The following is a 27,136-nucleotide window of genomic DNA, read 5'->3' as shown; positions in this document are numbered from 1 at the left end:
AAAGAGTGATTGCCACGTAGCAGCAGAGCATCTGCAGGAGATCCGGGACAAGCAGGCAAAGACCAGGATTACTCCACCTGGACTTTTGAGAAAGTACCTCAAACTGTTACCATCCTTGTAGAGACAGATGCCAGACAAACCAGAACACAACTGGACAGTAGTGGAGTGCAGGAGTGCTTGGTCCTGCTTCACACCTAAGCCTGCCTCAGTTTCCTCATATGTGAAATGGGAATAATAATGGCACCTCCTCCCTGGGCTGTTGTGAGATCATATTTATAAAGAACTCTATGAACACTTGCTACTAAGTGTCAAGTCTTACACTTAGGTATTAAAAAAAACCAAACTCACCCAAATCCATAAGTATAAGATGAGAAAAGCATAGTTAGACAGCACTTTGTCTGAAAAACAATCGGGGGGGTTTGAGTGGACCACAAGCTCAAGCAGGTATCTGGGATGAGGTGACCAGAAGGGCTAATATGATCACAGGCTGCACTGAGGAGGCCAGCCCTTCCAGGACAGATGATCTCACTGTCCCGTGCCCTCCTAGATCTCAGCTGCAGGCCTTGGGTCAGTTCAGAATGCCAAAGCTTGAGAAAGCCATTGATGAGACGGACGGCATCTAGAGGAGAGTGACTAGGCTGGTGAGGGGACCTGGGATCCATGGAAGGCTCTGGGCACGTTGTCTTCAAGTAGGGAAAGGCCATCATCAGGGAAAGCCGAGTGACCCTACAAAGGGGCAGGTATGAGGAGACAGCAGGGGGGAAAGGCCTGCCTTGGGAGGTTGTGGGGACCCCCATCACGGGCTCCAGGTGAAGCCCGACACCCACTTTTCCTGTCACTGGTAGAGGGGGCGCTCCCTCCCATTCGGTTCTGAGTGTCTGGGATTCAGGACCCCTCGGGACATAGTGGGATGAGGGCCAGAGCTCAGTTCTGCTTGACATAGGGACCAGCCAACCTTGCCTGGCCTGGGGAAGCCAGGCAGGTCTGGGCCTGGCCTAAGGAAGGGTCAGGGCAGCCCACAGCCATCTCCATCTGGAATCCAGCTTCATGTTAGGCCCGCCCTGAGGGTCCCGGGCTGCGGGGTGGGCCCTGGGTCAGACATTAATTACCCCAGGCTGGCTTGGCTCTCCAGAATGCTCCCCACCCCCAACTCCTACCATCTCCCCGTGACCTCTGCTGTTGCTCCTCCCCCTAGCCCCTACCAATCACCAAACACCCCAGGTGGGGCAGGGAGAGGAAGGCACCCAGACCCTGCTGGGGAGACCTTTGGAGGACCAAGGTTAGGAAACCATCCTGACAGCCACTGGCCCCTGTATGTCCCCCGACCCCCCCAGTGCCTGGCACCAAGCAGAAGAGGCTGATCAGACCCCCTCAGGACAGCGCCATCTCTGCCCCTGAGCCTTCTCTTTCCAGGTCCCCCAAGTCCAGTCCCTTGACTGAATCCTCCCATGGTTCTCCCATGTGGACCTTGGCCCTTCTCTGGCCCCTTCCTGGAGACCCAGGGAGCCTACCCCATGCCACCAGGCACCTCCAGCACCAAGACCTTGCCAGAGCTGCCCTCTCAGGCTGTTTCTGCATCTGCAAAATGGGTCTATGGCCAACCCACCTGCCTCTTTCCCAAAGGCCCAAATACAGGCTCTGGCAGGCGGGGCAGGGGAGAGTGCCAGGACCTGGTGACCTGGAAGGCTATCACCACCTCCAATCTCGCAGGCCTGGCAGGAGGATGACTATACCCCCTGGGGGACTCCTGGACTGTTCCCAGAGACTAGGCCGCGGGTGACAAGGCCAGCTCCCTGCCCGCCAGCCGCCGTGGCCCTCAGCAGGTCCCTCCTAACAGACACCATCATAAAGAGCTGGCCCAGCTCCAGGCTCCAGGAAATGCTTTTATCCCTCAGTTTTCCCACCAGTGAAATGGGATAATGATCTCCTCTCTCCCAGTGCCAGGCCTGCAGGGGGGAATGGGCAGGTCCCCACCCCATGGGAGGTGATAAAACAGTCCCCTTGACGCCTGGGCCCTGCCCATCCGGGCCTTGCCCACCCCCTCTTGGCACCTTGCAGGGAGAAGGCCTCCCACAGGCTGGGACTAGGGGCCTCTTAGGGGCCAGAGGCCTCTGGGGCATGAGCAGGCCCTCGGCCTGCTGGGCCTTCCTTTGGCCAGAGGCAGGCCTGGTGAGAGACCAAGCAGAGTCCTGGGAGCAAGGCTGGACAGGGTGACCGTGGGGACAAGGCAGGTGGGTCCTCGACTTTGTACCAGTCTCCTCGGGGGCCGGGCTTCCTCCCAAGGCTGAGGTCTCACCCTGCGTCTCCAGCAACAGGAACAGGGTAAATGGAAGCAGAAGGTATGCAGAGGATCCATGGGCCCCAGAGGACCACTGCATAACCACACGCTCTGGGAGTCAGCAGCAGCAGGCAGCCCCTGGCTGCCTACCACCATGTCCTTGCCCACATGATGCAGTGGGGACAGATGCCAGGCAATGCTGGCAAGGTGGGGGTGTGAACAAGGGAAGGCCGTGATACAGGGAGGAAGACAGGGTCCTAGAGACAGGCCATGGTGGTTTGGGTTCTCCACACTGGCCTCTGAGGGTAGAGAGGACTGGAGGCCTCCAAAACAACAGAGGTGGAGGTGGTGATGGAAGATTCACCAGATGCCTCCTGGGAAACGCACCCAATGACCAGTGTGGAAAGAGGACAGCATCAAATGTCAGGAAACCCTGGGCATTCAGCTGCTAGCTCAGCTGGTGACAAGCTCTGCCTGGCCAGGCGCCTGGCCCTAAGTGCCACCGGAGGCCACACCTTTGATCCCTCTGCCATCCAGACCCACTGACCTCTGCAGAGTCCTCAGCTGCCTGGCTCTCAGCAGCACCCCCTGCATTTAACCACTGAGCTGCTAGGTCTAAACCCTCAGCCCAGCTGGTCCCAACCCCCTTCTCAGGGTGTGCACTCAAAGCCCTTTCCTAGCAGGGCCATGCTCCTCTGGACTATTCCCAGAGTATCAATGGCCTGGTAAGGTGCTGTGCCCAGGAAGGTGTGGTCCCAAGAGCAAGACCAGGGGGCTGTCCCCACCTCTGGCCTAAATGCGGTCTCTCTAGCCACACAACCCGAGGCGGCATGAGTTTTCCTGGCTATTGTATGGCCATGTTGATGCATACTGAACTTGTGGTCCACTAGGATTCCCTGACCTTTTCCAGACACCTTTCTGTCTAGGCATGCCTCCCCTCCCCTCCCCTAGACTCCAAGTATTTCTACTTGAAGGGGAGTTTCTGGGACCCAAGGGTCAGACCTGACATTTATCTTTGCTGACTGCCTCTGTCTTAGAGGCCAAGGCCTTTGCCCACCCAGATCTTGCTGGGGCTCCCCGCTCCTTGGCCTTCATCCTGACACTGCTGACTGGCTATCTTCCTAAAACTCAATTTCCTCCTAGCGGCCTCTGGCTGCCAACTTAGCTGTCTTGCTAGGCTCCTGGGGCCCTCATCTGCCTGAGGTTCTGCTCTCTCCCCCAAAACTCTCTAGGAAATCAAGGCTTGGAAAAGGAAGCCAGAGTTGGGTCTAAGAGCAAGGGTCACAGGGAGGGAAGCAGAGGGTGGAGGGAGGGTCTCACTGGGGTCCACAAACTGCTCCAAACAGCCCAGCCCAGGGTGAGGGCTCACAGGCGAGCTCAGGGTTTTCCCCCACACCCCCATGGATCTCCCCCTGCCTGTCCCTCCAGAGACACCACATGACTCCAGGGGAAAATCCAAGCCCAAAACCACTTGCCCCGCCCCTTCCTGCCAGCCAAAGACCCTCGGCCTGCCCAGCCTGACACCCAGGGAATAAGGCCGGGCAGGAGCAGTCCGGCTCTTCCCGGGTTAGCTCAGAAACCACCTTCCTGTTATTCCTGGCCCCAAAGAAAAACCAAACCGACCCACACAGACGGACAAGAAACAGGAAGGCAGTATTATGGTTAGCGTCAGAAATTCCACCTGCCGGGAGAAAACAGGCATTCGGAGCCAGGCAGCTCGAGAGGCAGAGCCCCTGGAGCCTGGCCACTGGGCTACGGGGTCAGGGAGGGGCTTGGTGGGATGGCCAGGCTGGCCCAGAGCCACCGCCCCTTCTCCAGGCACGTTCTCCACAGCACCCAGGCAGCCTCCCCGGACAGAGCCAAAGGATGGAGCTGAAGCCTCCTCGGGCTGCACCGCACTGGCCCTGCGTTGCATCGCCTCCTCACAGGGCAGGGCCCTGATGTTAGGAAATTAGACCCCTGTCCACACACTGTGTGCTCCCACTACATTAGCTGTTACACACAAGCTTCATCCCCCACCTCCGAGACTTTGCGCCAGCTGTCCCCCACGCATGGCACGCCTTCCATCACCACCTCCACCTCTGTCTCCCTCGTTCCTGAGACTCAGCTCGAACCTCACCTTCTGCCTGGGGGCCACGAACACAGGGTAGGACCCTGGGATGAACGCTACATTCCCAGGCTGCTCAGAGGAAGGACGCCTTGTTCACATACCCAGCTACTGGAACAGAAACCAAGAGGAGAAATGGGGCAAAGGAGCGTGTGTGGGCCTGAGCGGCCCCACTCAGCCCGTGCCTCAGTTTCCAGAACATGCCAGCACTCCCCCTCAGGGTCACTAGGAAGGTCCAGCTAAGATAAGGATGGAGAGGGAGCCCTGTAGGGGAGGAGAAAGAAATGGGCCGGTCCTGCCCAGCCTCTGGCCCAGGGATGGAGATTCCCCAAAGCTGAGACGTGGGCCAGTCGCAGGGACCACGGGCAGGCATGGCCAGGAAGTGGGCAGACTTAGCGCCCTGATGGGCAGAGGCAACGCCGGCCCCCTCCGCCAGGGCCCGGGGCCCGTTGGGGCCAGCCGTGCCCAGGAGATGGGAGGGGTCCGCCAGCTGAGTCAGACCAAAGAACACAGAGAGGAAATCCCAAAATAATCACGATATCGTGTGTGCAGGTGACGTCTCTGGCTCGGGTCCAAACAGCCACACCTCCTTCTCCGTGTGGACACAGGGATTGGAGACCCGAGACACAGAACAAGCAGAGGGAGCCCGGAGCAGGATACTGGGCCCTCACCCAGGGCAACAGCCACAGGCGGGACACCCAGAGCCCACCCTCTGTACCTTGGCAGGAGCAGCTCTAGATGGCCTTGAGCCACAATGGCCAGGAGCAAATCCTGCCTGAATGTGACAGGCCACTAGCCTGCCCCAAGTCCAAGGCTCCCAGCCAGCTGCCTCTCCTCCTGCCCCATGGGAGCTCCCGTCGATCCCCTTCACCCAGATGATGGAGGACCCCTATGGCCCCCCGCCAGCAAGGCTCTGAACCTGGGGTAGCATCTTACGGGACCAGGGACTGAGGAGCATTGGGTATCCAAGGCCTAGCAGCCGAGCAGCACCAGGAATCCTCCCCAAGCACAGTCCTCCCACTTGCCCCTCGTCACCTCCGGGAAAAGAAAGTGGATCTGGGGGCAGCTAGGTGGCGCAGTGGATAGAGCACCAGTCCTAAAGTCAGGAGGACCTGAGTTCAAATCAGACCTCAGACCAAACACTTGACACGTACTAGCTGTGTGACCCTGGGTAAGTCACTTAACCCCAATTGCCAAAAAAAAAAAAAGTGCATCTGGCTCTTGGGTGAAACCCTTCCCCATAACGCAGAGCCCTGAGGGCACAGAGCAGGTGTGGGAGCACAAGGCCAGCCTCAGTTTCTCCATCTGCACAAACTCCCCAGCTCCCAGTAAATGCACCCGCCAACCTGAGCAAGGGACCCTTCTCAGTGTGCGCTGCTTCCCCCATTGGGCTGGGAGCTGCCTGAGGGCAGAGGGATGGCTTGGGCTTTCTCTATACCACCAGTGCTGAGCACAGGGCCAGGCACAGAGTGAACACGTGCTGGCTGACGGGTCAGAGGGAGACTTTCCTGGAGAATCCCTGCGACCAGCAGACTAAAGATCCACTCAGTGCCCCAGTGACCCTGGCCTCCTGGTGCTACCTCCTGACTCCAGGAACACCCCCTTCTTCATCTCCACCTCGGGGCTTCCCCGGCTTCTGGCAAGACTCAACTCAAGCCCCGCTTTCTGAAAGAGGCCATTCTGACCTAGAGCTTAAGTGCCGCCCCCTGCAGACTAGGGCTCCTCCAGGGCAGGAGCATCCCCAGCACTTAGCACACAGCAGGTGCCTACTATACATGAGCTGACTGGCCACATGCTATGAACACACAGTAGGTCCTTAATGCACGCTAGCTGACTGCCTACATGTTATGTCTGAAAGGAAGGGAATACACACCCAAAAACAAAGATGAACCAGCACCACTGACCATGACGGGGGATGGGGGAAAGCAGTGCCAAGGCTGAGCCTAGAAATGAGCCAAGGGTGAAGAGACAGCATTCCACACAAGCAGCCAGCCTGAGAGAGCTGCATTCAGGCAGAGAAGCCACAGGCAGTCACTGGTCATGGTCAGTCTGGAGTGAGAAAGCTCCATGGGCAGCTCTGAGAGGAGAGGGCTGGAGAGGGGGCGATGGGAAGCAGGGAACCCACTCTGGAGGTCAGCTCACCATCAGCCTCGAAGGCCAGGCAGGCCCCATGAAGGGCCTGATGTCTCTCCTGCAGCAATAACGCGGCTGGCCTCCCCCACTGGCTTCTCCCTCGCTGGCCTCCCCCACGCTGGCCTCCCCCTGCTGGCCTCCCTGCCCCAGGTGTAGGCTCCACATTCTCCAAGGCCCGGGACACCTATCCCAGCAGACCAGGGAGATCTCCCCAGTTTCAACCCTTCCCGCTGCACATTCCTGGAGGTCCCAGCTGGGCACAGAGACCTTCCCTCCCCCCGACCGCCAATCCTAACCTTCCCAGTCCCACATTCCCTAAGGTCCTGGATGGCTTTTGGAAAAGCTCAGGTTTCATGCTCAGCCCATCTGTCGGTGGTCATTAGAGCTGGTGGGAAGAGCAGCCACGGGCTGGCCTGTCCCCAGGGCTCTGCCAGCTCAGGCCCAGGCTCGCTAGACAGCTGCTCACCCTCCTGCCTCTTACACTGAAGACTGAACACCTGCCCCCAGCAGAAACTCTGTGACCACGAGGGCGTGAGAAGCAATGGGGTCAGGAGGAGAGCAGGCATGCCTGACTGTGGGAACGCGGAGAAGCCCCAAGAGTGTTGAGTGTGGACCCAGGAAACCTGGGTGCAAATCCTGCCTGGGCTCCAGGTGGTGCCTGAGTGACCTTGGGCAAGTCACCTTCCTTCTGGGCTTCCTCAGTTTCCTCTTCTGTAAAACAAGCCCTGAGGTTCCTCCCAGCTTGAGATCTGCGATCCTCTCGTATACATCAGAAGCTCGTCACTTCTAGCGTCCCTTCATTTCTCCAATACGCCCCCTCCTCTCCTCGAACCCTGATATGGGGCCTCAGCCCATCACACCAGCAATAGCTGCTGGCGGGGTCTGCCTGCCTTAAGCCTCTTCTCACTCACATGCATCCAGTGGCTCCCTCTCTCAAATTAGATAAATAATTAATTACTAATAAGTAATTATTATTTACAAGTCTACTTCATCTCCCCCATACACAAGGCTTTTTTTTTAACAACAAAGTTTGTTCAATCATATTGCTCTCAATCAAAATAACCATAGTAGTTTTAAATTTCCAAAATTGCTTTGACTAACTAATAGCAGTTTTTTTGGTCTTATTCACTATTTTTCAGTAAAAGTACAGAAAGTTTTGTGCTGTTAAAATAAAATTATAATGTAATTTCATTTTCACCTCATCCTGATAAAATTTGTTTTTGTATGTATTGTTATAACGTCAATCTGGAAGGACATATAACATATATCGGGGGAGAGACGTTCAGCATCTTTACTGACTGGAGGATATGATTTAAAAAATTTTAAAGAATACCTGCTTTAAGCAATAATGAGTCACTGGAGTTTGAGGTATGTGTCTGGGGTGACAGGGTCAGACCTGTGCTTTAGGAAAATCACTTTGGTGGCTGAGTGGAGGATGAAGTGGAGGAGGGAGAGATTTTAGGCAGGCAGACCCCCCCCAGTAGCTACTGCCATAGTCCAGGGGTGAGGTGATGAGGGTCTGCACAAGGGAAGGGGCAGTGTCAGAGGAGAGAAGGAGGCTGAAGAGGTGAAACAGACAAGAGAGGCTGCAGAGGTGAAACAGACAAGAGAGGTTACAGGGTTAGCTAGGTTGGGCAGTGGATAGGGCACCAGTCCTGAAATCAGGAGGACCTGAGTTCAAGTCCGGCCTCAGACACATAATACTCACCAGCTGTGTGACCCTGGGCAAGTCACTTAACCCCACTGCCTAGCCAAAAGAAAAAAAAAAGAGGCTGGAGAGGTGAAACAGACAAGAGAAGCTACAGAGGTGAAACAGACAAGAGAGGAGAGGGTGAGAAACCAAGAAACACATGGAAATCATCTGCGAAACCCCTGGCATGCCCAGCCAGCCTGCCCTTCTCAGGGTCACCACAGTGACACCTCCACTTCACAGGGGACGGGACAGAGGGGAGATGATGTGCCCTAACAAGAGGAGAGGTCACATCCGCAACAGATGTAGAGGTGAAATCCACAGGCCTTGGCACCATATTGGATATGAGGGTGAGAAAGGGGAGTTCAGGATGAGCCCACGTTGGGGGTCTGAGGGCCTGGGAGGATGGGGGTGCCCTCAACAGTGATAGGGAAGGTAGGAGGCAGGGAAGATTTGGGCGGAAGGTTCGTGTAATGAGATCTGAGTGGTAGATCACAAAGTCCATGGCAGCTCATCCAGGGTGACTCCTTCACATAAGGTTCCCAGGTGGGGAGAGTTTGCCCAACAACACCTGCACAGCTGGCACTGTGGGTCATGGTAACTGCCCTTAGGGCCTGTACCTGGGCCAGAAGTTGGGAACATGGGGGAGAGGCAGCTAATGGGTGACAGGCAAGTGGAGCAAGCCTGGCTGGCACACATCAGGAAAAACCTGTAACTGGTTGATCCCATCCTGCCTTGGGAGCAGCCTAGAGCCTTCACTTTGGAGACCCCCGGACAAAAGGATAAAAACCAAACAATGCCTTGGCATGGCATTCAAGGCCTTCTACCAGACTACCCCTGCTTTGAGAACCAGGCTTCAAACTTGAGTTTGGCATCTCCTGTCTTATCTCCAGCTCTCAGAAATGTTATCTTTGTCCTCTCCCAGCCATGTGCAGAGCCATGGCAGGATGTAAGCTCCCAAGGACAGGGACCGTTTTCCTGAGTGCCCCTCAGGGGCCTCTGGTCCAACCCAATCTGCACCCCAAATCCCTTCTACAACAGACCTAGTAAGTAGTTATACCACCACTGCTTGGAGATCAGGAAGGAGAGCCCACCTTCTCCAGAGGCAGCTTCTTCCACACTGGGATGGTGCTCATAGGAGGAAGTTTTTCCTGATATCCTACGTAATCTGCCTCACTCCAGCTACCCCCATTACTGCAAGGCTCATCCCTCCTCTACACCCCTGAAGCCCTCTCTCAGATCCCACCAGGCTTGGTTTCGTCTCTATCACCAGTACCACTGAGTGCCCTGCGCAGAGCAGGCTGTGAACAGATGCTGGCTGAATGGATCCCAATTCCCCACAGAAGGACAGTGCTCTGAATACTAATGGGCCCTGTTCTGCAGCCAGCCGGCCAGTGAAACCAAGAAACACATGGAAATCATCTGCGAAACCCCTGGCATGCCCAGCCAGCCTGCCCTTCTCAGGGTCACCACAGTAACACCTCCACTTCACAGGGGACGGGACAGAGGGGAGATGATGTGCCCTAACTCACGCAGGGGGGGATTAAATGGTGGGCAGGCCCTCTGAACCCAATGCAAGATGTTTGGGAAACAGGGTATGGGGCGAAAGAGGAGAGAAGGCCAATGGACAATGAGGAAGAGATGACCAGAGCCTAGTGGGACCTGAGGGATAGAGGCAGGGGAGCAGAAAGGAAGGGGAGAGGAAGAAAGGGAGAGAGAGAGAGACAGAGACAGAGAAAGAGAGAAAGAAATAAAGGTGGAGCAAGCTTTGCTGTTTGTCCACCACACTCGCCCTCTGTGCTCAGGCCATTAGGGAGATAAGGGGCTCAGAGGAGGCCAGAAGGGCAGACCACAGCCCTGAAGGACAGGAAAGAACAACGTCCTTGGCAAAGGGGCCACGTCTGTTAAGAGGGAGACAGAGACAGGACAAGAAGGCAGGCTCTGCCCTCCTCCAGTTCCCAGCACCCCAGGGATAACTGAGGAGGGAGGCAGTCACAGGGATGAGCGAGAGCCCCAGGCCCCAGGCATCCCCAAGGAGCCTGGAACCATCAGACCAAGGCAACTCCTGAGCACCACTCACCCAACAGGCATTCCTGAAAACCAGTCTTTCCAGACTCTCACTGGCCTCCCTGCCCAGGTGAGTGAGGTGGCCAACGGGAACTGGCTGGATCTCAGCAAGGCGGGTTATGGGGCCCGGGCTGGGGGGAACCAACCCTTGAGAGGTCCACCGTGGGGACTGATGGGGCCAGGGAGGGCCAGCCAAGACCCCACATGGACAACATGGGACCCAACAAGATCGGGAGGCAGCGGGTCAGATCTCACACCTGAGCTCATGGGCACAGCGCACAGCCATAGGGCAGGAAGACATGGTCACCTAAACACGCTGGGCACTGACTGGCACCAACCTGCTGACCCCAAGCTCTGGACACCCAAAGGCAGAAACCAAGGGGTCCCTGTCTGTGGGAGCCTCCCTCCTCTGCTCATGGGAGCCTCCACTCTCCTCTGCCTCCCTCCTCTGCTCATGGGGGCCTCCATCCTCCCCTGCCCGTGGGAGCCTCCATCCTCCTCTGCCTCCCTCTTCTGCTCATGGGGGCCTCCATCCTCCCAGGCCCATGGGAGGCTCTACCCTCCTTCCTCTGTCCATAGGAGCCTCTATCCTACCTTCTCTGGCCATGGGAGCCTCCGTTCTCCTGGGCCTGTGGAAGCCTTCATTCTCCTCTGCCTTCATCCCCCCAGGCCCATGGGAGCATCTGTCCTCTACCCATGGGGACTCTGTCCTCCTCCTCTGCTCATGGGAGCTTCTGTCCTCCTAGCTGGGTGAGGGTTCAGGGGCACAGGGCCTAAGTCAGTGTGGGCACAGCAGTCTCACCTCTGCTTAGCCACGGTTTCCCACTAAGAGAGTCCTTGGTACCCCCAGGGAGGGCAGGGCTGGTCCCTGCTGCCTCTGTTCTGGTCAGGCCCTCCCGCCCTCAGAACAAATACAGGGTCCAAACACCAGGACACCAAAGGGAGGGCGGTGGAGCCAGGCCGATTCCTCTGGATGACAGGTAGCCAGAAGCCTTGGGGGAATGGAGGGCCATGGGCAGCCTGAGGAGAAAGCTCGGGGGGTCTGCAGATACACCAAGGGCTGCCAAGTCTGATCTGCTGACCAGAAAACGTGGAAGCAGATTGGTGGCCCAGGGCCACCAGCCTGGTGGGATGCCTGCTAGCTGAGGGCAGGGCTCTGGGTTCACCTACCCCATGACTTTTGGTTGGTCCCTTCCTGCTCTACCTGGCCTATCCCAGGCAGCTTCATCTTGGCCTGCCTCCTCCTCCAGGCAGACTTCCCTGGCTGTCCCCCAGGTGACAGTGATTTCTGCTCCTGGGAATTCCCAGCATTTTCTCTGGACTTTCCCCAGGCTCTTCTCCTTGTCCCTAGACAGAGGCGCTGCCCCATCCATCCCCACGCTTCCTCCCTGTTACTTTTCTGCTCCTCCTCTCCCACTGGCCATCAGCACACTCACAAAACCTAAAGCAGTTTCACGCTGAGCAGTGGATGTCCTGGAAGGCACATCAGAAGATGAAACTGAGGGTCAGAGAGGCCAGAGGACTCACTAAAGTCATGCGACTGTTACTGACCTGGGACCAGAGGCCTGAGCCTCTTACAGTCACAGTCCGGGTTCTATCCACTGAACCGCACAAACATCACAGGCCCCGCATGTGCCGCCCAACTCTAGTCAGGCACCAGGCATTTGCTAAGCACCTACTGCAGGCTGGGACAATGCGAGGCTGAAGGGATTCAGATGCAACAGGGAAAACTGGCCACAGCAGTCCATCAGGACTGGAGCTGGGTGACATCTGAGGCGGCAGATAGGCCAAGGGAATGCCAGTGCTAAGGAGGGAGGACGGAGGGAAGAGGAGAGAGGGGGGAGGAGGGAGGGGGGAGGAGGGAAGGGAGGAGGGAAAGGGAGAGAGGAGAGGGAGGAGAGAAAGTGTAAAGGGGGAGAGGAGAGGGGGGAGAGGAGAGGGAGGAGGGAAAGGGGTAGAGGAGAGGGAGGAGGAGGGAGGGGGAAGGGGGAGAGGAGAGAAGGGGGAAGGTGGAAAGGGGGAAAGGGGAGAGGACGGAGGAGAGAGGAGGGAAAGGGGAGGGAAGAGAAGGAGGAGGGAAGAGAGGGAAAGGGAAGGGAGAGAGGAGGAAGAAGAAGAAGGATGAGGGAGAGGAAAGAAGAAGGAAAAGGGGAAAGAGAGGGGAAAAAGGAGGAGGACGAAGGGTGGGAGGGGGCAGCTAGGTTCAGAGGCTGAGGCGACTACCGGTCAGTTGGGGATGGGGGCGGGGGGAGTCAGTCCCTGGCATCAGTGAAGGGGGAGGCTGGAGGAGGCAGGAGCAGTGACCTGGCGGTGGGATCGGTGTCCTGGCAACCCCTACACAGACGCCCACCTCTCTGTGGCCAGCCCTGGCACCTCTCAGGGCCCCGGGACATTCCTCATGGCCATGTGACTTTCAGCAAACACTGGTCAGCCTGGTACCAAATGCTGCCCAGCTCCTGCCCCTGCCCAGGCCCATTCCCTGCCCCATGAGGCCCCCGCCCCGCCTGGACGGTCTCCCTGAGGCCTAGGCCCTCGTGCCTTGGGTGGCAGGGATCCCAGAGAGAGCACAGGCATAGGGCCTGCCCTGGGCAGCTGGACCTTCTGCCACCAGGACTGACTTCCCCAGGCCCCTGCCCACTCCTCCATACGAACACAGGATGAGCCTCTCACTCCTGGCTCTCCTGAGGGCAGCCATGGACAGCAGAGCTGGGGACTTCGGGGTGCCCTCCTCAGGCACTGATCCCTTAGCCTCAGCAGGGACGTGGGGAGGGGGCAGAGGCGGCGAGGTCTAACACCTGCCTCCCCGTGAGACCCCAGTCAGCAAGGACTCCCGCTTCCCCCTGTGTGAACAGCTGAGGCTGTAGGAACAAGAGAACGCGGAAGGCCTCTGAGGACGAAGGAGGACCACGACCAGGCTGTGGTCAGCAGGCCCTGAGCGCAGAAGGACTGCGCCGCCCACTGGGGATCACCGCTCACCACCACAGGACAGGAGGAGGAGGGAGCTGTCCCAGCCCCGTGCTCAGGCCAGACAGCCACCCAACGGGATTCATCCCTCCATGTGTCTGTGTGGAGGGTGGGGCTGGGTCTGGCTCGGACCCCAGACCAGCGGCACCAGCAGAGCCAAGCCCAGCAGCCCAAGGCTCTCCCCCCACTGTCCCCCCTACAGGAGGCCGGCTCTTGGTGGAAGAAGCGCAGAGCAGCCATCAGTGACGGTAGCACCTCAGCCACCAGCCCCCCGCCCCCATTTCCTGCCCAGCCCCCTGAAAACAGGACCTGCTGTCTTCTGGCACGTCATGAGCACCTAAGAAATGCTTGCTGACTCTTACCAGGAACTTTAGACTCTGAGTGCGCCTCCAGACCCTGACCCATCCTGGCCATCAAACCAGTGTCCAGTGGCCAGGTCCCCAGTCAGCTCCAGGTGTGGGCCTCCTTCTCCTCAGCTGGCTGCTGAGCGCCCACACCAGAGCCACAGGACCCTACCAGCTCAGGCCAAGTCTGAGGTCCACCAACACAGCAAGATTTTTTTCCCTTCAGTCGCTGCCGCCCGAGACCGAAGGTCTCCCTTACTCTAGCGGGAGACCTTCTGACTGAAGGTGACTGTCCACGTATGGGGAAGGTAGAGGGGAGGAAGGTCAGTGTGGGCCATGGGCCCCGCTCCCTGGCCCCCCCGGGGAGGCTCCAAATGGCAAAGGAAGGTCTGCACCCCAAAGCCGCCTTCCCACCTCCAGTGACAAGCCTCCCCCAGCAGCATCTGCCCTAGTGATGCTCCCAGTGCCAGTGACCAGCAGCCAGAGATGAGTGGCTGGCAGCCAGCGGCCAGCACTCAGCAGCTGGCCTGAAGGCGCTGTCTCCGGCTTCCCCTGTTCACGGCTGGGGCCTGGACCGGCACAAGCAGCGGCCAAGCCCTCTGTGGTCACGCTGTGTTCTGGGCACCTTCCACTGCCCGGCCCTACACGCCTGCAGAAAGCCCCAGCAAAGACTCATCTGTTCTTACCGAGCTTTCCCCAAACCCCAGGGGATGCCCAATGGGGAGGCCGGCAGGGCTGGGCAGACAGCCCAGGAAGCATCTGCCCAGAGCCTGCCCTGGCCTCAGAGGACAAACGGGTGAGGGCAGAAAGCCAGTCTGAGCCAGAGGCCCTGCTTAGCTGCCTCCGAAGATGCCCCCGATGCCCTGGGCTCTGCTGCCACAGAGGCCAGAGGGATTTGGAAACACAGAGCCCCTAGAGAACAGCCTCAGCTCAGGGCCTCAGAAGAGGTGGAGCTTAGATCCAGTCGCCTGGGGGTTGGCCAGCTCTAGGCCCTCCAAGGCTAGATATGGACCAACAGGCACTTACGACGTGCCTGGTGTGTACCTGGCGCCAACAAGCACTGACAGAGCACTCCACCCCACCCCCTACACCTGGCGCCGACGAGCGCCGAGCCTCCCGTACACCTGGAGCCGATGAGTACGGAGGGCTCTCCTTTTCTCTCACTGCCTTTTCCTCAGACTCTGTCAGTGCCTCAGTCACCCTTTGGCCAGGGTCTCAGAACAATCTGAGTTTGTGGGTGCACTCTAAGGAGGTGAGTCCAGGGGCCATTTCCTTGTACCCACAAGCGCTCAAAGGCGGAGCCTCGGTCACTTGCTTGCTTGTATGCCAGCCCTTGTGTGGCCAGGTCCAGCCATGCGTGACAGACCAAGGCTTTTCCCTACAGATGGTCCTTGCCAGGCTCATCTTTGAGTCAGTGACAATGTGTATGGTTGGCAAGCCATTTCCAAGGGCTATGTGCCTAGCTATCTGCATGCCCATGGACAGTGAGGCAGCTAAGAGTGTGCGGACTCGCCGTCCTCGGACCCAGACCTGGCACTATCACAGAACCCAGGAGGGAGCCCCAGACCTAGCACTGGCACAGAACCCAGGGGGGACCCCAGACCTAGCACTGGCACAGAACTCAAGGGGAGCCCCAGACCTAGCACTGGCACAGAACTCAAGGGGAGCCACAGACCTAGTACCATCACAGAACCCAGGGGGAGCCCCAGACCTAGCACCACCACAGAACCCAGGGGGGAGCCCCAGACCTAGCACCATCACAGAACCCAGGGGGGAGCCCCAGATCTAGCACTGGCACAGAACCTGGCGTGGGTAGAGAGTGACAGGAGGTGGGTGACAGACCATCTTGGGGGATGCAGGCAGAATGAGGAGGATAAAAGCTGAGAAGAGATCCTTGGAGGTGAATGAGGGGACAGGACAAGCGACCCATCCCCACCCAAAGATTCCCCCCCTCCATCCCCTGGGGAGGTACCAACTTCTAAGAAGCAAAGGCAAAGTGGGGGCCAGTGCTGGCCCACCTTCAGGTACAGGTCTCCGCCAACCTGGCCAGTGGGTGCCCACCACAGACCCTCCTCACCCTGACTGGCCGGCCAAGCCTTAGCCCAAAGGGCCTCCACTGTGGGATGTCACCCCAGATAGCCTGAGCCTCCCAGGGGAGATGGAAGGGCCTAGGAAGACAGTGTCTCAGGAAGGCTCAGGAGAACACCAGCAGAAAAGCATATTCAGGCTGTGCCTGCCATCTCCACTGTGCGAACATGGGGGAGGAAAAGGGCCTCCTCCCCCATTCGGTTGCCAAGGGGAGCTTTGGGGAGACTGTCAGACTCAAAGCTTTTCTCTAAGAAACATGGAGACGCCAGCCAAGGCCTAAGGAGAGCCCCGAGCACCAGCCTCCATCCTGGCACACAGTAGGCAATTAATAAATGCTTGTTGGCCTGGGAGAGGCGAGCAGGCCCTCACCGGTCCTGACCTCCTGCCCTCTCCCCGGCTGGGACACCAGCTTGAAAAGTACTTTGATATCTCCAGCAGGAAAGCACCAGAGAGAGCCCAGCACCACTTTCTAGGGTGCGTTTGTCCTTCATTTGCTTCCAAATTCCTCCTGTGTACAGAGGGTGGCAGCCTTGGCTGGCCTACTCCCCACCCTCCATGAGCTCCACCACCTCCAGGAAAGTCACCAGAAAGAAAGGTTTAACCTTGGAGAGGCTGCGGGGGGGGGGGGGGGGGGCGCAGGGGACAGCGTCCCAAAGGTTCCAAGGAAGGGGGGCGTCACTAGGCTGAGGGGGGCATGCAGGGCTCAGAGGACGGGCAGCAGATTGGGGGGATCATCAGGCTGGAGGGGGAGGGGCAGAAGATGAGGGGAGGGGTCACCAGGCATGGGGTTGGGGTGGGAGGGGCAGCAGATAAGCCCATGCAGACCAGCAGCCTGAAGCCTTCACTGCACAGGTCACTAGCATGTGTACTCAAGGACAGGCAAAACACGCTGGCTGCCTGTGAGGGGCTTGATTCCCTGTCAAGGAGGAAGCCCACCACATATGCACTGGGCCAAGCCCAGGGTTAAAAGTAAAAAGGAAGGGGGCCTGGGGATGGGGCCCAGGGAGGAGTGGGGCAGCAGGGGTGCCTGGGGAGGGCCTTCCTGCCTGGGGAAGGGCAGGGCGGCCACTCCTCAGCAGCTGGTTCTCACCCTGGCCTGCCTGCTGGGTGGGCGGCGGGGTGCCATTCGGCCCATCGGGCCACCTCCTGCTAGAAAGCCAGTCCTGAGGCCAAAGTTTGGGCCATTTCTCCTCCCAGACAAATCCACCCCAGACCCCATTACACGGGCCTGCTATGCATTCACACACACAGAGGCAGGAGCCAGACACTGGCCTCCTCTGCCAGGGGGGCACAGGGGAACCAGCTATAGGTGCCAACACATGCCCTCACCCACAGAAGAGCCACCTTCAAGAGTCCCCTGAGTCCTAAGACTCAATACTAGGTGCAGAACCACCTGAGAGTGCCCACTGGCTGACAGCGTATGGAGGAAATGGGCTGACCCCCCAGCCCAGGGTGCTCAGGGTCAAAAAAGGCTTCACGGGCTGAGCCCTGAAGGCCAACATGAGAAGGGGCCAAAAGAACGCCCAGAGGTGAGAGACAAGGGAAGGGCCAGACACCCAGCTTGACAAGCTTTGGGGGCAAACAGGGGAATCCTGGGACATGAGGCTGGACCCAGAGTCTAGCAAGCCGGCATCAGCAGGCTTGTCCTCCAGGCAGCAGGGAGCCATGGGGGTAAGGGGCAAGGGGCAAGGGGAGGGACGCTCTCTAAAGGAAGGATGGGTCAGGGAGGACGGTGGCAGCAACCCCTGGTGCAACCTTTACAAGGAAAAGCCCCTGGGAAGAAGGCGGTGTGCCCATGGGAGGTATTCAGCACAGCGGACAGGGCTTGGCCCCTGGCAAGTGAGGGGAAGGTTGAGAGCGAGCCACCCAGCCCAGGGCACATGGGAAGAGGGCAGGAACAGAGGCAGCAGGGACAAGAGGTGAGGCCAGAGACGCGCCCTGGGGGAACATGCAATTAATGCACCGCTGGGGTCGGTCCTTACCCGGCAAGGATGTGGGGAGGGGAGCTGCCCCCCCCCACCAGGCCCCCACACAAAGACTAGCCAGGGAGCTCCCCCCAGAGCTCCAATGCAGGCAGGCAGAGAAGACAGCACCCACCCACATGCTGCCCACCCCCCTGCTGCCCATCCACCCAACTGCTGCCCACCCACATGCTGCCCACCCATCCACTGCCCACCTGCCTTCCTTGGCAGATCCCCACCTCAGGATGACCAAGGATGATGAGGTGGGGTGGGAAGCCAGGGGCTAAGGTGACTCACTCCTTGCTCACCTAGTCCCCCTCCCCCCACTCTCTCCTCTGGGCTCTCTGAGGAGGCCGATCCCACCTGATCGCAGGCTGAGCCTGCCACCAGAGGCCAGCTAGTGCTTGCTGACTCGGCAAGAGAAGGCCGGTGGCCCAGGCAGACCCCAGACCAGGGACTGAAGTCTGCCACAGAGGGCATGGCTTGGGGGCACAAGGGACGAGAACCCATCCCCTTCTACAGCTTTTTTAAGGGCAGTAAGGAATTCACAATGGGACAAGCACCCAGCCAGCTGTCTACACCACTCTCCTCAGGATCCAGACCAAGGTCCCTTGGAAGGGAAGTTTAGAAGGGCTAAGTCCAACAGGGCTCCCTCCATGGAGCCCCGTGGGCAGCAGGCAATGTCTACGCAGGGGCCTCCCTCCTGCGGGCAGCAGAGGTCGCCAAGGGCCTCACCTCCTGCGGGCAGCAGGGCACACCTCACCTCTGGCGGGCAGCAGGGCACTGGCTATGTGGGGGCCTCACCTCCCATGGGCAGCCAGGGGCCTCGCCTCCTGCAGGCAGCAGAGGCCGCCAGGGGCCTCACCTCGCATGGGCAGCCAGGGGCTTCACCTAGCATGGGCAGCCGCGGGCCTCGTCTCCCTCTTCTCTTCCCAAACAGCTGGCCTGCTCAGGCTGGTGCAGCACCCTCTCCCCCTGCCCTCTCCAACCCCTTGATTCGGATGTTTGCCTCTGGGTCAGTTTTCCTCATCTTTCCTTTTCTGAGAAACTTCAGCAGGCCCCTGAGTGACCCCCAGAAGGCAGGCCAGGTGCCCGGCTCCCTAGCAGTGAGCCCACACACACAGTGACACTGAGCTAGACACTCAGAACCCTGGGCCAACAGGTGCTCCAGGCAGAGAGTATGAGCACCAGTGAGCCGCCTCTACAGAGCCACAGATTTCCTGGCTGACCTCTCCCCCCCTCGCCCTGGCCATGTAGTCACCCTTCCTCTGTGGTCACCTCCCTCCCTTACAGAGTCCTAAAACATCGTGCCGGGGCAGGGTGCCTGCTGGACAGGCCAGAGAGGCGCAAGGGGGAACCACAGGGCACAGACCGCTGGCCTAGGAGTCAAGAAGACCCAAGTTGAAATTCAGCCTCAGTCGCTAGCTGCATGAACTAGCTGCAAATCGCTCTACTTTTGTCTGCCTCAGTTTCTTCCTCTGTAACATGGGGATAATAACAGCACCTCCCTCCCTCCCAAGGTTGTTGAGAGAATCAAATGAGAGAATGTTTGTAAAGTGCTTTACAAACCTCCAAGCGTAAGTAAATGGTATTTATCATAGTAACAATTCATGTTATTGACAACTTCAGCACATACGACAGCTCCCAGCATTTCCTGCCTGTGCTCTGCCTACACCGGAGGCCTGCCCATGCCCGCTGCCCCTTGGCCACTGCCAGCCTCCAGGCGGCCCCAGCTGACGGAGAAGGAAGAGCTGGGCCAAACCCAGAGTCAGAGCACAGACCAACGACCATGGGAACTCAAACCCTCTTGTGGGGTGCCCGGCTTCAGCGCCCGGGACCAGAGCCTGCCCCCAATCTGGCCACCCTGCCACGCAAGGCCTCACTGCTCCCAGACTCCTGGGGCAGCCCTGCTCTCATCGTCCCAAGCTGTGCACGGGCCGGCTCCCTAACTTTGAGCTCCATAAATACAGGCCCAGCAGGCTGGGAGACCACTGCCTGCCCTGACAGGCCTGAGCCCCATAGGGAAATGGTCCGGTCCCACGTGGGAAAGCCATTCAAATAGGTGGGGAGAGGAGCCCTGGCCTGCGGGGAGGGGGCCCACCCCCCCATTCCTACTCTACACTGGCTGGCCAGGTCACCTGACATCTCATCTCCCCCTCTTTCTCCACAGGCACCCCCACCCCAGGGCAGGCCCAGAGCCCACCTGGGTCAAACGCAGCTGAGTGAGTCAGGCCAGAGGAGAAGAATGGGTCTGTGCCAGGCCATCCCAGGGGCCAGAACCAGGAAGGGGCTGCAGAGGGAAGGACAAAGAGGCAGGTTAGGGTGGGCGACCAAGGAGGTCAGGTGGCCTGGAGGAGATCCCAGCCTGGGCATCTCCAAGAAGAGGCTAGCCCACCGCTTGTCAGGCATGAGGGGAGGGACCACAGGCACTGGGGCACAGGAGAATTCTGCTCATCCCAAGGGAGAGGAGGCAGGGAAGGTGCCAGGCTAGAGACCTCCTGAGGGCAGAGGCCTGGTTTCCTTCCAGCTCAGGGCCTACAAAAGCCAGGGGAGATTACAAAGCAGATTCTACTCTCTGCTGCCCAGAGATAACAGGGCTGGCCCCCAGAGGCTCAAGAAGCCTAGCAAAGCTTGCTCCAGGGGAAGGGACAGAACCAAGCTAGGACACATAAGCAGAGCCAGCCTTAGGCCAGAGTCGGTCCTTTTACTGCTATACAAGCACCCACCTGCCTCTTGTCATGGGCTAGGCCCCCAGCTGCCTCTGACCCCTGCAGGCCAGGCCCCCAGCTGCCTCTGACCCCTGCAGGCCAGGCCCCCAGCTGCCTCTGACCCCTCCATGGGCCAGGCACACCCCTGCCTCTGACCCCTCCATGGGCCAGGCCCCCACCTGCCTCTCATCCCCCCCTGCCAGGGGCCACAAACCTACAGGCATCCCTCCTGCACCAAACAGCCATGGTCATGCCAATTCACTCCCTCCTCTCCCCATTGAGTGCCCTCAGTACCCACCTGGGTCTCCACGGAAAGCTCCATCCTGGGCTCCTCTGGCCGGGTCGTCACTGGGCCAGATCTGGCCGGTCCTGCGGACCCCCACAATGGTTGCCTCGGCCACGACGACCTGGCCTGGCCTTGGCCGCTTCTGGGCCTGGGGGGTTGGGGGGCTGCTGCTGTCCAGGGACTGCTGAGAGTTCTGGGAAGGGGAGCGGCTCTTGTCACGGTCCAAGCGGCCGGCCGTGGGGCTCGGCCCGGAGGAGAAGTCCTCCTCGCTGGAGGTGAGGTTCTCGTTGGAACTGCAGTCGGGGGTGTACCCGCCCCCGATGTCCTCGAAGCTCCGAGGGGAGTAGGACCTGCGAGGCCAGGTGAGGGGCTTGTCCTGCTCCCGCCAGGCTGCCGGTCCCCGGCCCTCGTCCCCCATCAGGCCCCCGATGTAGATGCTCTGGTAGGGCTGGTAGTCACCGGGCAGCCGGGCGCTGATCAGGTTATCCCTCAGGAAGCGGGGATTCAGCTCAGCGTCCTCATACTCCCCTCCAGGCTCGCAGCAGCCCGCCCGGGCGGCCAGCCCGGCGGCAGACCCTGCGAGGGCCATGGCAGGTGGCTGGGCAGCCTGCAGCGAAGTCTTCTGGCGTTCCTGCTGCATGGCCTGGCTGCCCAAGCAGCTGATCCGGTCCGAGACTTCTTTGTCGTTGACCTTCACCAACCCCCGCTCGTGGTGGTACTCCACGTTCACGTAGAAGGGCTTCTCCTCCCCGCAAGTCCCAGGGCCGGAGCGGGCCCTCTCGAAGGTGGACCTGAGAGCGGCCACGCTGGGCGGCTGGACCCGGCCGCCGCCGCCGCTGCTGCCCGCGCCGCCGCCGCCGCCGCGCCGCCGCCGCCGCCGCCGCTGCTGCTGCGGGGAGGGGCCCGCGGGTGCTGGGGCGAGCCCTCCGAGTCCTGCGGGGCCCGCGGGAGCTTCTCCCGGCCTCCCTTGTCGGCCGGGGGCTCGTCCTGCCCTCGGCCCTGGCCGCCGTCGTCTTGCCCTTGGTCCTGGCCGCCGTCGGGGGGCTCGGGCCCCGGGCAGCCCCAGCGCCGCCGGTCGTAACTCTTCCTCTCTTTGGCCAGCAGCGTTTGCAGGTAGATCATGCGGAATCGCTCCTGGTTCACCTCCAGCTCCAGCCTCCGGATGGATGCCTGGCAGCGCTGGAGTTCCTGTTCGATGGCGGTCACCGAGCCCAGCTCCATGTGGGGAGGTTCCGAGGTCGGGAACTGAGCCCGCCACGCCTCGGCGAAGCCCACGGGGTCCACCATGGCCGCGGGAGCCCCGAGAGCGAGAGCGCTAGGAAAGGAAGAGCACCTGGGAGGGAGGGGGAAGGGGAGCTGGGGCAGGGACACCCGCAGGCAGGGGGAAGGGCTGAGGCAGGCTTGGCTCAGAGGCCCCAAGGGGGGACCCCCAGACCCTGCCCCGGAGGCAGAGGGGGCCAGGCCCCCATGGCCCCGCCCGCCAGCCTCCCGTCTGGACCTTCCCAGGGAACAATGCCCCCGGCCTGGGAGGCGGGGAGGGGGACCTCCCAAGGGGGGGGGGCTGCTGGGGGGAGGGGCGATGAGGGAAAAGAACCTAGCTGGGGATGAAGAGGAGGGGCTTCTCTGGAGAAGAAGAAGCAGAGAGGAGGATCTTGAAGTGGGGGAGGGGGCTCCGGAGGGGGGAGGGGAGCCTGGCTAGGGGCGGGGGAGAGGTGGAGGGCTTCTCCTCCCCCTCCTTTTCCTCCTCCTTCTTCCTCGGTCAGCCTGTGTCTGGATCTGGGTCTGGGTCTGGGTCTGGGTCTGGGTCCCTGCCGGCCCTCTCAGCGTCAACTTGGTCCCGGCCTCAGCCCCGGCCCTGGCTTCAGCCCCGGCCCAAGCTCCACTGCCCGGGTCGGCCCCGCCCGCCTCCAGCGCAGGAAGGGGCGAGGCCTCGGTGGGGCGGGGCTCTTAAAGGAGACTAGGATGCCGCTGCAGCCGTGCTCGCCTCACCAAGGCAACCCCTGCCCTTCCCCAGTGCTGATAGGGGGCGAGCGCGCGCGCACACACACACACACACACACACACACACACACACACACACACACACACACACACACACACACACACACACGCGCGCACACATGCACACGCACACGCACACGGAGACACACTCATACTCTCTCACGCATACACACACACACACAGACACACTCACACATACTCTCACACACACACACAGACACAGGATAGAAAAGCCAGTGTTCAGCTCCAATGCATCCCCAAGTGGTCTTTCTGCTCAGACTTCCCAAGCTCCAGGGGCACAGGCCCAAAGGCTGACGGGCCCAGGATGCCCCCTCTCTGCCCCCCCCACCCCGCTGTGGACAACCATGGCTGCCTGTCTCCTCCTACTAGCCCAACCACAGGCCTGGGCCAACTCCTTGGAAGCACCTAGCATGTCCCCAGGGCTGATGGGAAAACTGCCTTGGTCCTAGTGACCCCTAAAGCAGAGATTCTCAGAGCAGTTAGCGGAGCCATCCAGGGGCATTTCAAAGTCCTGTGGTCAGGAATGGTAAGCCAGGGGCACCTGTCCGGAAACCCTTGCTGCCTCCCACCATATGCCTGGAGGGCCAGCCTCCTGGGCTTGGAGTCAGAACTCAGCCTGACCTGTAGTCTCTCCCCCTCCCCCACCAGCCCTGCATGCCTCCAGCATCTCCCCAGGGCTCACCTGCTCCTAACTCTTCCTAGAGTTCTGTCGGGTCGGGGGAGGAGGTGGTAGGAGTTTTCCACTTTGATGAAATCACTAGTCCTTTGCTTATTCACATAATTATTAGGTTTTTCCATACATGGAGCCAAAATCTGCCCCTGTACCTTCCACCCACTGCTCCCTGTCCTGCCCCAGTGGGGGGGGGGCTCAAGAAGAACAAGGTCAGTCTCCCTCCCCAGCCGCCAGCCCTGCCCAGAGCCCTCCTTCCCTTCTCCAGGGTAAATATGCCGAGGGGCTTCTGCTCTGTTCCTTTGCCCTTGGGTAGGTTCCCAGCTCTTTCTCTCATCTCTGAGGACCCACTGGCCCTGAGGGACAAAAAGAAGGCAGGAAACCAAGTGAATGGGCAGAGGAGGAGAAGGAGGAAGAGGAGGAGGAAAAGGAGAAGAGAAGGAGGAAGGAGGAAGAAGAAAGGGGAGAGGAGGAGGAGGAAAAGGAAGAGGAGGAAGAAGAGAAAGAAGAAGAGGAAGAGGAGGAGAAGGAGGAAGAAGGGGAGGAGGAGGAAGAAGAAAGGGAAGAGGACAAGGAGGAGGACGAAGAAGAGGAAGAAGAAGAGGAGGAGGAGGAAGAAGAGGAAGAAGAAGAGGAGGAGGAGGAAGAGGAGGAGGAAGGAGGAAGAAGAAAGGGAAGAGGAGAAGGAGGAGGAGGAGGAAGAGAGAGAAGGAAAAGGAGGAAGAGGAAGACGATGAGGAGGAGGAAGAGGAGGAGGAAGAGGAGAAAGAAGATGAGGAGGAGGAAGAAGAGGAGGAGGAAGAAGATGAGGAAGAGGAAGAGGCAGGCTATGCAGAGAGGGCAGAAGAGAATCTGTGATAAGTCCTCTCTGCTGGCTGTCCCAGCCAGCCTCTGATCCCCCCCCCCCCCCCCCCGCCCCTCATGGACAAGCTGTCAAGGAAGCTTCCCTTGAATCTGTCCAAGCCCAAGGGAGCAGGGCTCAGGGGCCTTTTAGAAGTCACTCGGGCTCCAGCCTCTCTGCTCTAATTCTGAGCTCTCCCTTGGGGCTGGCACCACCTGACCAGCACCTCGGGATGTGCTTCTCTTGCCAGCTAAGGACCAGAACCTTCTTAAACCTTTTCACCTGTTTGTGGTTTCTAGACTAAAACAAAGGCTGGCTGAGGCCTGGGCTTTGGACAGGGCCTTCAAGGCCAGGGGCTCAGCAGACCCCCCTCCAGTATCTTGGCCCCACCCCCTTTGAACATAAAGATTAGTGGCTCAGGCCCCTGAAGGGTGCCTGGGCCCGCAGGACCCTGATGAGTCAGACATCATCTTTCTCTGGTTGGGCTGTGCCAGGTCTGGAGGAGGAGAGAGGTTAGCCAGGAGGCCGAGAGGCCTGCCACCCATCCAGCCAGGATTGGGAACACCCCAAGAACCCGTAGCTTCCCTGTTCAGGTCCCAGAACAGCCACCCAAGGAATGCCAAAGGCCTGGCTCCTCCAATGAGGAGGCTGGGCAGCCCACTCCAGCCCTCTCTCTGCTGGAAGGCACCTTGCAAATGTCACCTCTCCCAAATCTAGGGACAAACCCTGAGCCTGGCAAACCAAGCGTTTGCTCAGCTCAGTGCCCAGCAGCCTCCCTAAGGCCTTGCCCAGCAATGATGCCCACCAGGGCCAGCAGCAACCATAGTGATCCTGGCCTGGCACCTTCCTTTGGAAGCTTCAGAGAGCCGGACTGCCCGCAGATGGTGCCCATGTGGCAGATTCACAGCGGGGCATCATGAGGCCTACCCAGGAGGGGTCACCTGGCTGTGCTGGCCTGTCTGGGGAGGGGCCCCCCCCCAGTGAGCCTGGAGCCTGCCTGGACTCAGCTGGGCCAGCCTAGGGATCCATGCTCCCTGGAAAGGGCTTTCCCTCAACCCTCTCCCATCCTTTGTAGGCTGAGCTGTGGTCTTGCCCCCTCCCCTCCTCCAGGCAGGCATCAGCATGTGACCAAGCTCTCTGTCAAAGGAAGAAGTGGGAGCTCCCAGCTGGCTGCCCTAGGGAGCCGAAGAGAGGAGGCCTAGTCTGCCAGGCCCCAGGAAGGCCTGGATCAATGACTGACTGCTGGGGTGGCTCAGCTGCGGCTCGGGGGCCTTGCAGTGGTGCTCTGTCTGACGGCCTACCCCTTCCCCTGCCCCTGCAGTTCTGGGCAGCTGGGCTCCAGGGCCCCCTGCCTTTGAGGGGAGTCCTGCCGCTTGAGGAGAGGTCAGGGGGCATTGACCCTACCCAGGCAGCCAGGGATCTTGGGGCCCCTAGTGCTACAGAGCCTCCCCTAAGGAAAGCCCTGCCCCAGCAGCTCTGCCAGGGGGTGCCCAGCCATGGAGGAGGGAAAGCTGAGCAGGGCCCAGGCAGGACCCCAGGCCCTTCCCCTTACACGGAGACCTGCCCCTAGGGATTCAAGGCAGGAGAGGCTGGACAAGGCAGCTTTGTTTCCAGCAGGGACAGCCCTGAGGGAGCTTTGGGGGCCTGACTCACAAGGCACTGGACCCGTACCCAGGGAACCTGGAGTCTAGCCCAGGCTCTGCCTCAGCCCTGGGCCAGGCTCTTCCTACCCTGGCTTCCTTTCCTATTTTGTAAAGGAAGACATCAAAGATTATAAACACTGCTTGTTCCTTCACCCACATCTCATGTGAAGAGGTGGCCACCTCCAAATCCACGCCCTCCCTCCACCAACACAAGCTGGGTGCATCCATCCTGCCTGCCAGCACCAGCAGAGTGCTCCCTCCATCATCCCCCCTGCTGCAGAGTGCTCCCTCCATCATCCCCCCTGCCAGCTCCCACAGAGTGCTTCCTCATCTCCCACCTGCTGCAGAGTGCTCCCTCCCTCATCTCCCACCTGCTGCAGAGTGCTCCCTCCCTCATCTCCCACCTGCTGCAGAGTGCTCCCTCTGTCATCCCCCCTGCCAGCTCCCACAGAGTGCTCCCTCATCTCCCACCTGCTGCAGGGTGCTCCCCCCGTCATCCCCCACCTGCCCGTTCCAGCACACTGCTCCCTCCATCGTTCCTCCTGACTGCTCTAAGAGAACAATTTGCCAAGAACCTCAATCTCACCTTGCTTTAGGTCACAGACATTTTCTGAAGGTCTCCCCACCCAGTTAGTGAACATCTATTAAGCAGAAGTCATGTGCCGAGCACTGTGCTAGGTGACAGGCTCAGGCTCCAGTGGAGGTCACACTGTCTTCGTGAGAGCTTCTTCCAGGGTGGGCCTTCAGGATGGACACTGAAAAGCTGGGACACCTCAGAGCACAGTTACAGGGAGATCTCAGAACCAGAGCCGCCATTGGCCCAGCAGACAGGGCTTCCACATTGGGACTGGAAGACAGATCAGGGCAATGGGACGAAGCTGGCTAGAGGCAACTTCAAACTTGGTATCACAAAAAAATGCCTCCAAAACTGAGCCGTATGCCAATGGTGCCAACTCCAGGGGAAGAGGAAGTGACCATCCCTCACTCATCTCCCAGCAGATAAGCTGCTCCACCAAACCTCCAAATGTCTGGGTAGCCCCAGCCTCCAGAGCAGGGGCAGTGAGGCTGTTCAGTGGATAGAGCACTGTGCCTTGAGTCAGGAAAAACCCAAGTTCAAATCCAGCCTCAGACACTTACTAGCTGTGTGACCCTGGGCAAGTCACTTAACCCTGATTGCCTCTCTTCCCTTCCCCCCCAAAAAAGAGCAGTTCTCAGTCAGAGGCAGAAAGCCTGGGACCCAGCCCAGGCAAGCCCAGCCAGGCCCTTTGTTTGTTTGCTTCCTTGTTCCGGCCCAGGGTGGACTCCCTCTCGAGGGCTCTTGGCTCTGTTTCAAG

General features: G+C 59.7%; 1 protein-coding gene and 1 long non-coding RNA gene across 2 annotated transcripts in view; one reads left to right on the top strand and one right to left on the bottom strand.

The window, feature by feature from the left end:
* The window catches only part of BCR (BCR activator of RhoGEF and GTPase), a 70,374-nt gene extending 47,846 nt beyond the window's left edge, over positions 1–22,528 (bottom strand). Inside the window, 2 exon segments of the mRNA XM_020977568.2 lie at positions 20,639–21,445; positions 21,448–22,528. Of these exon segments, the coding sequence (XP_020833227.1) occupies positions 20,639–21,445; positions 21,448–21,913 (1,273 nt within the window). The 5' untranslated portion in view covers positions 21,914–22,528.
* The window catches only part of LOC144456632 (uncharacterized), a 469,008-nt gene that overhangs the window by 428,587 nt on the left and 13,285 nt on the right, over positions 1–27,136 (top strand). The gene's annotated exons all lie outside the window — the stretch shown is intronic.

The sequence above is a fragment of the Phascolarctos cinereus genome, unplaced genomic scaffold (genome assembly GCF_003287225.1).
Source record: "Phascolarctos cinereus isolate Bilbo 61053 unplaced genomic scaffold, phaCin_HiC Scaffold_4;HRSCAF=312, whole genome shotgun sequence".
In the NCBI taxonomy this organism is placed as follows: Eukaryota; Metazoa; Chordata; class Mammalia; order Diprotodontia; family Phascolarctidae; genus Phascolarctos; species Phascolarctos cinereus.
Note: the sequence above shows the minus strand (reverse complement) of the source record. Positions and strands in the feature narration are given on the sequence as shown.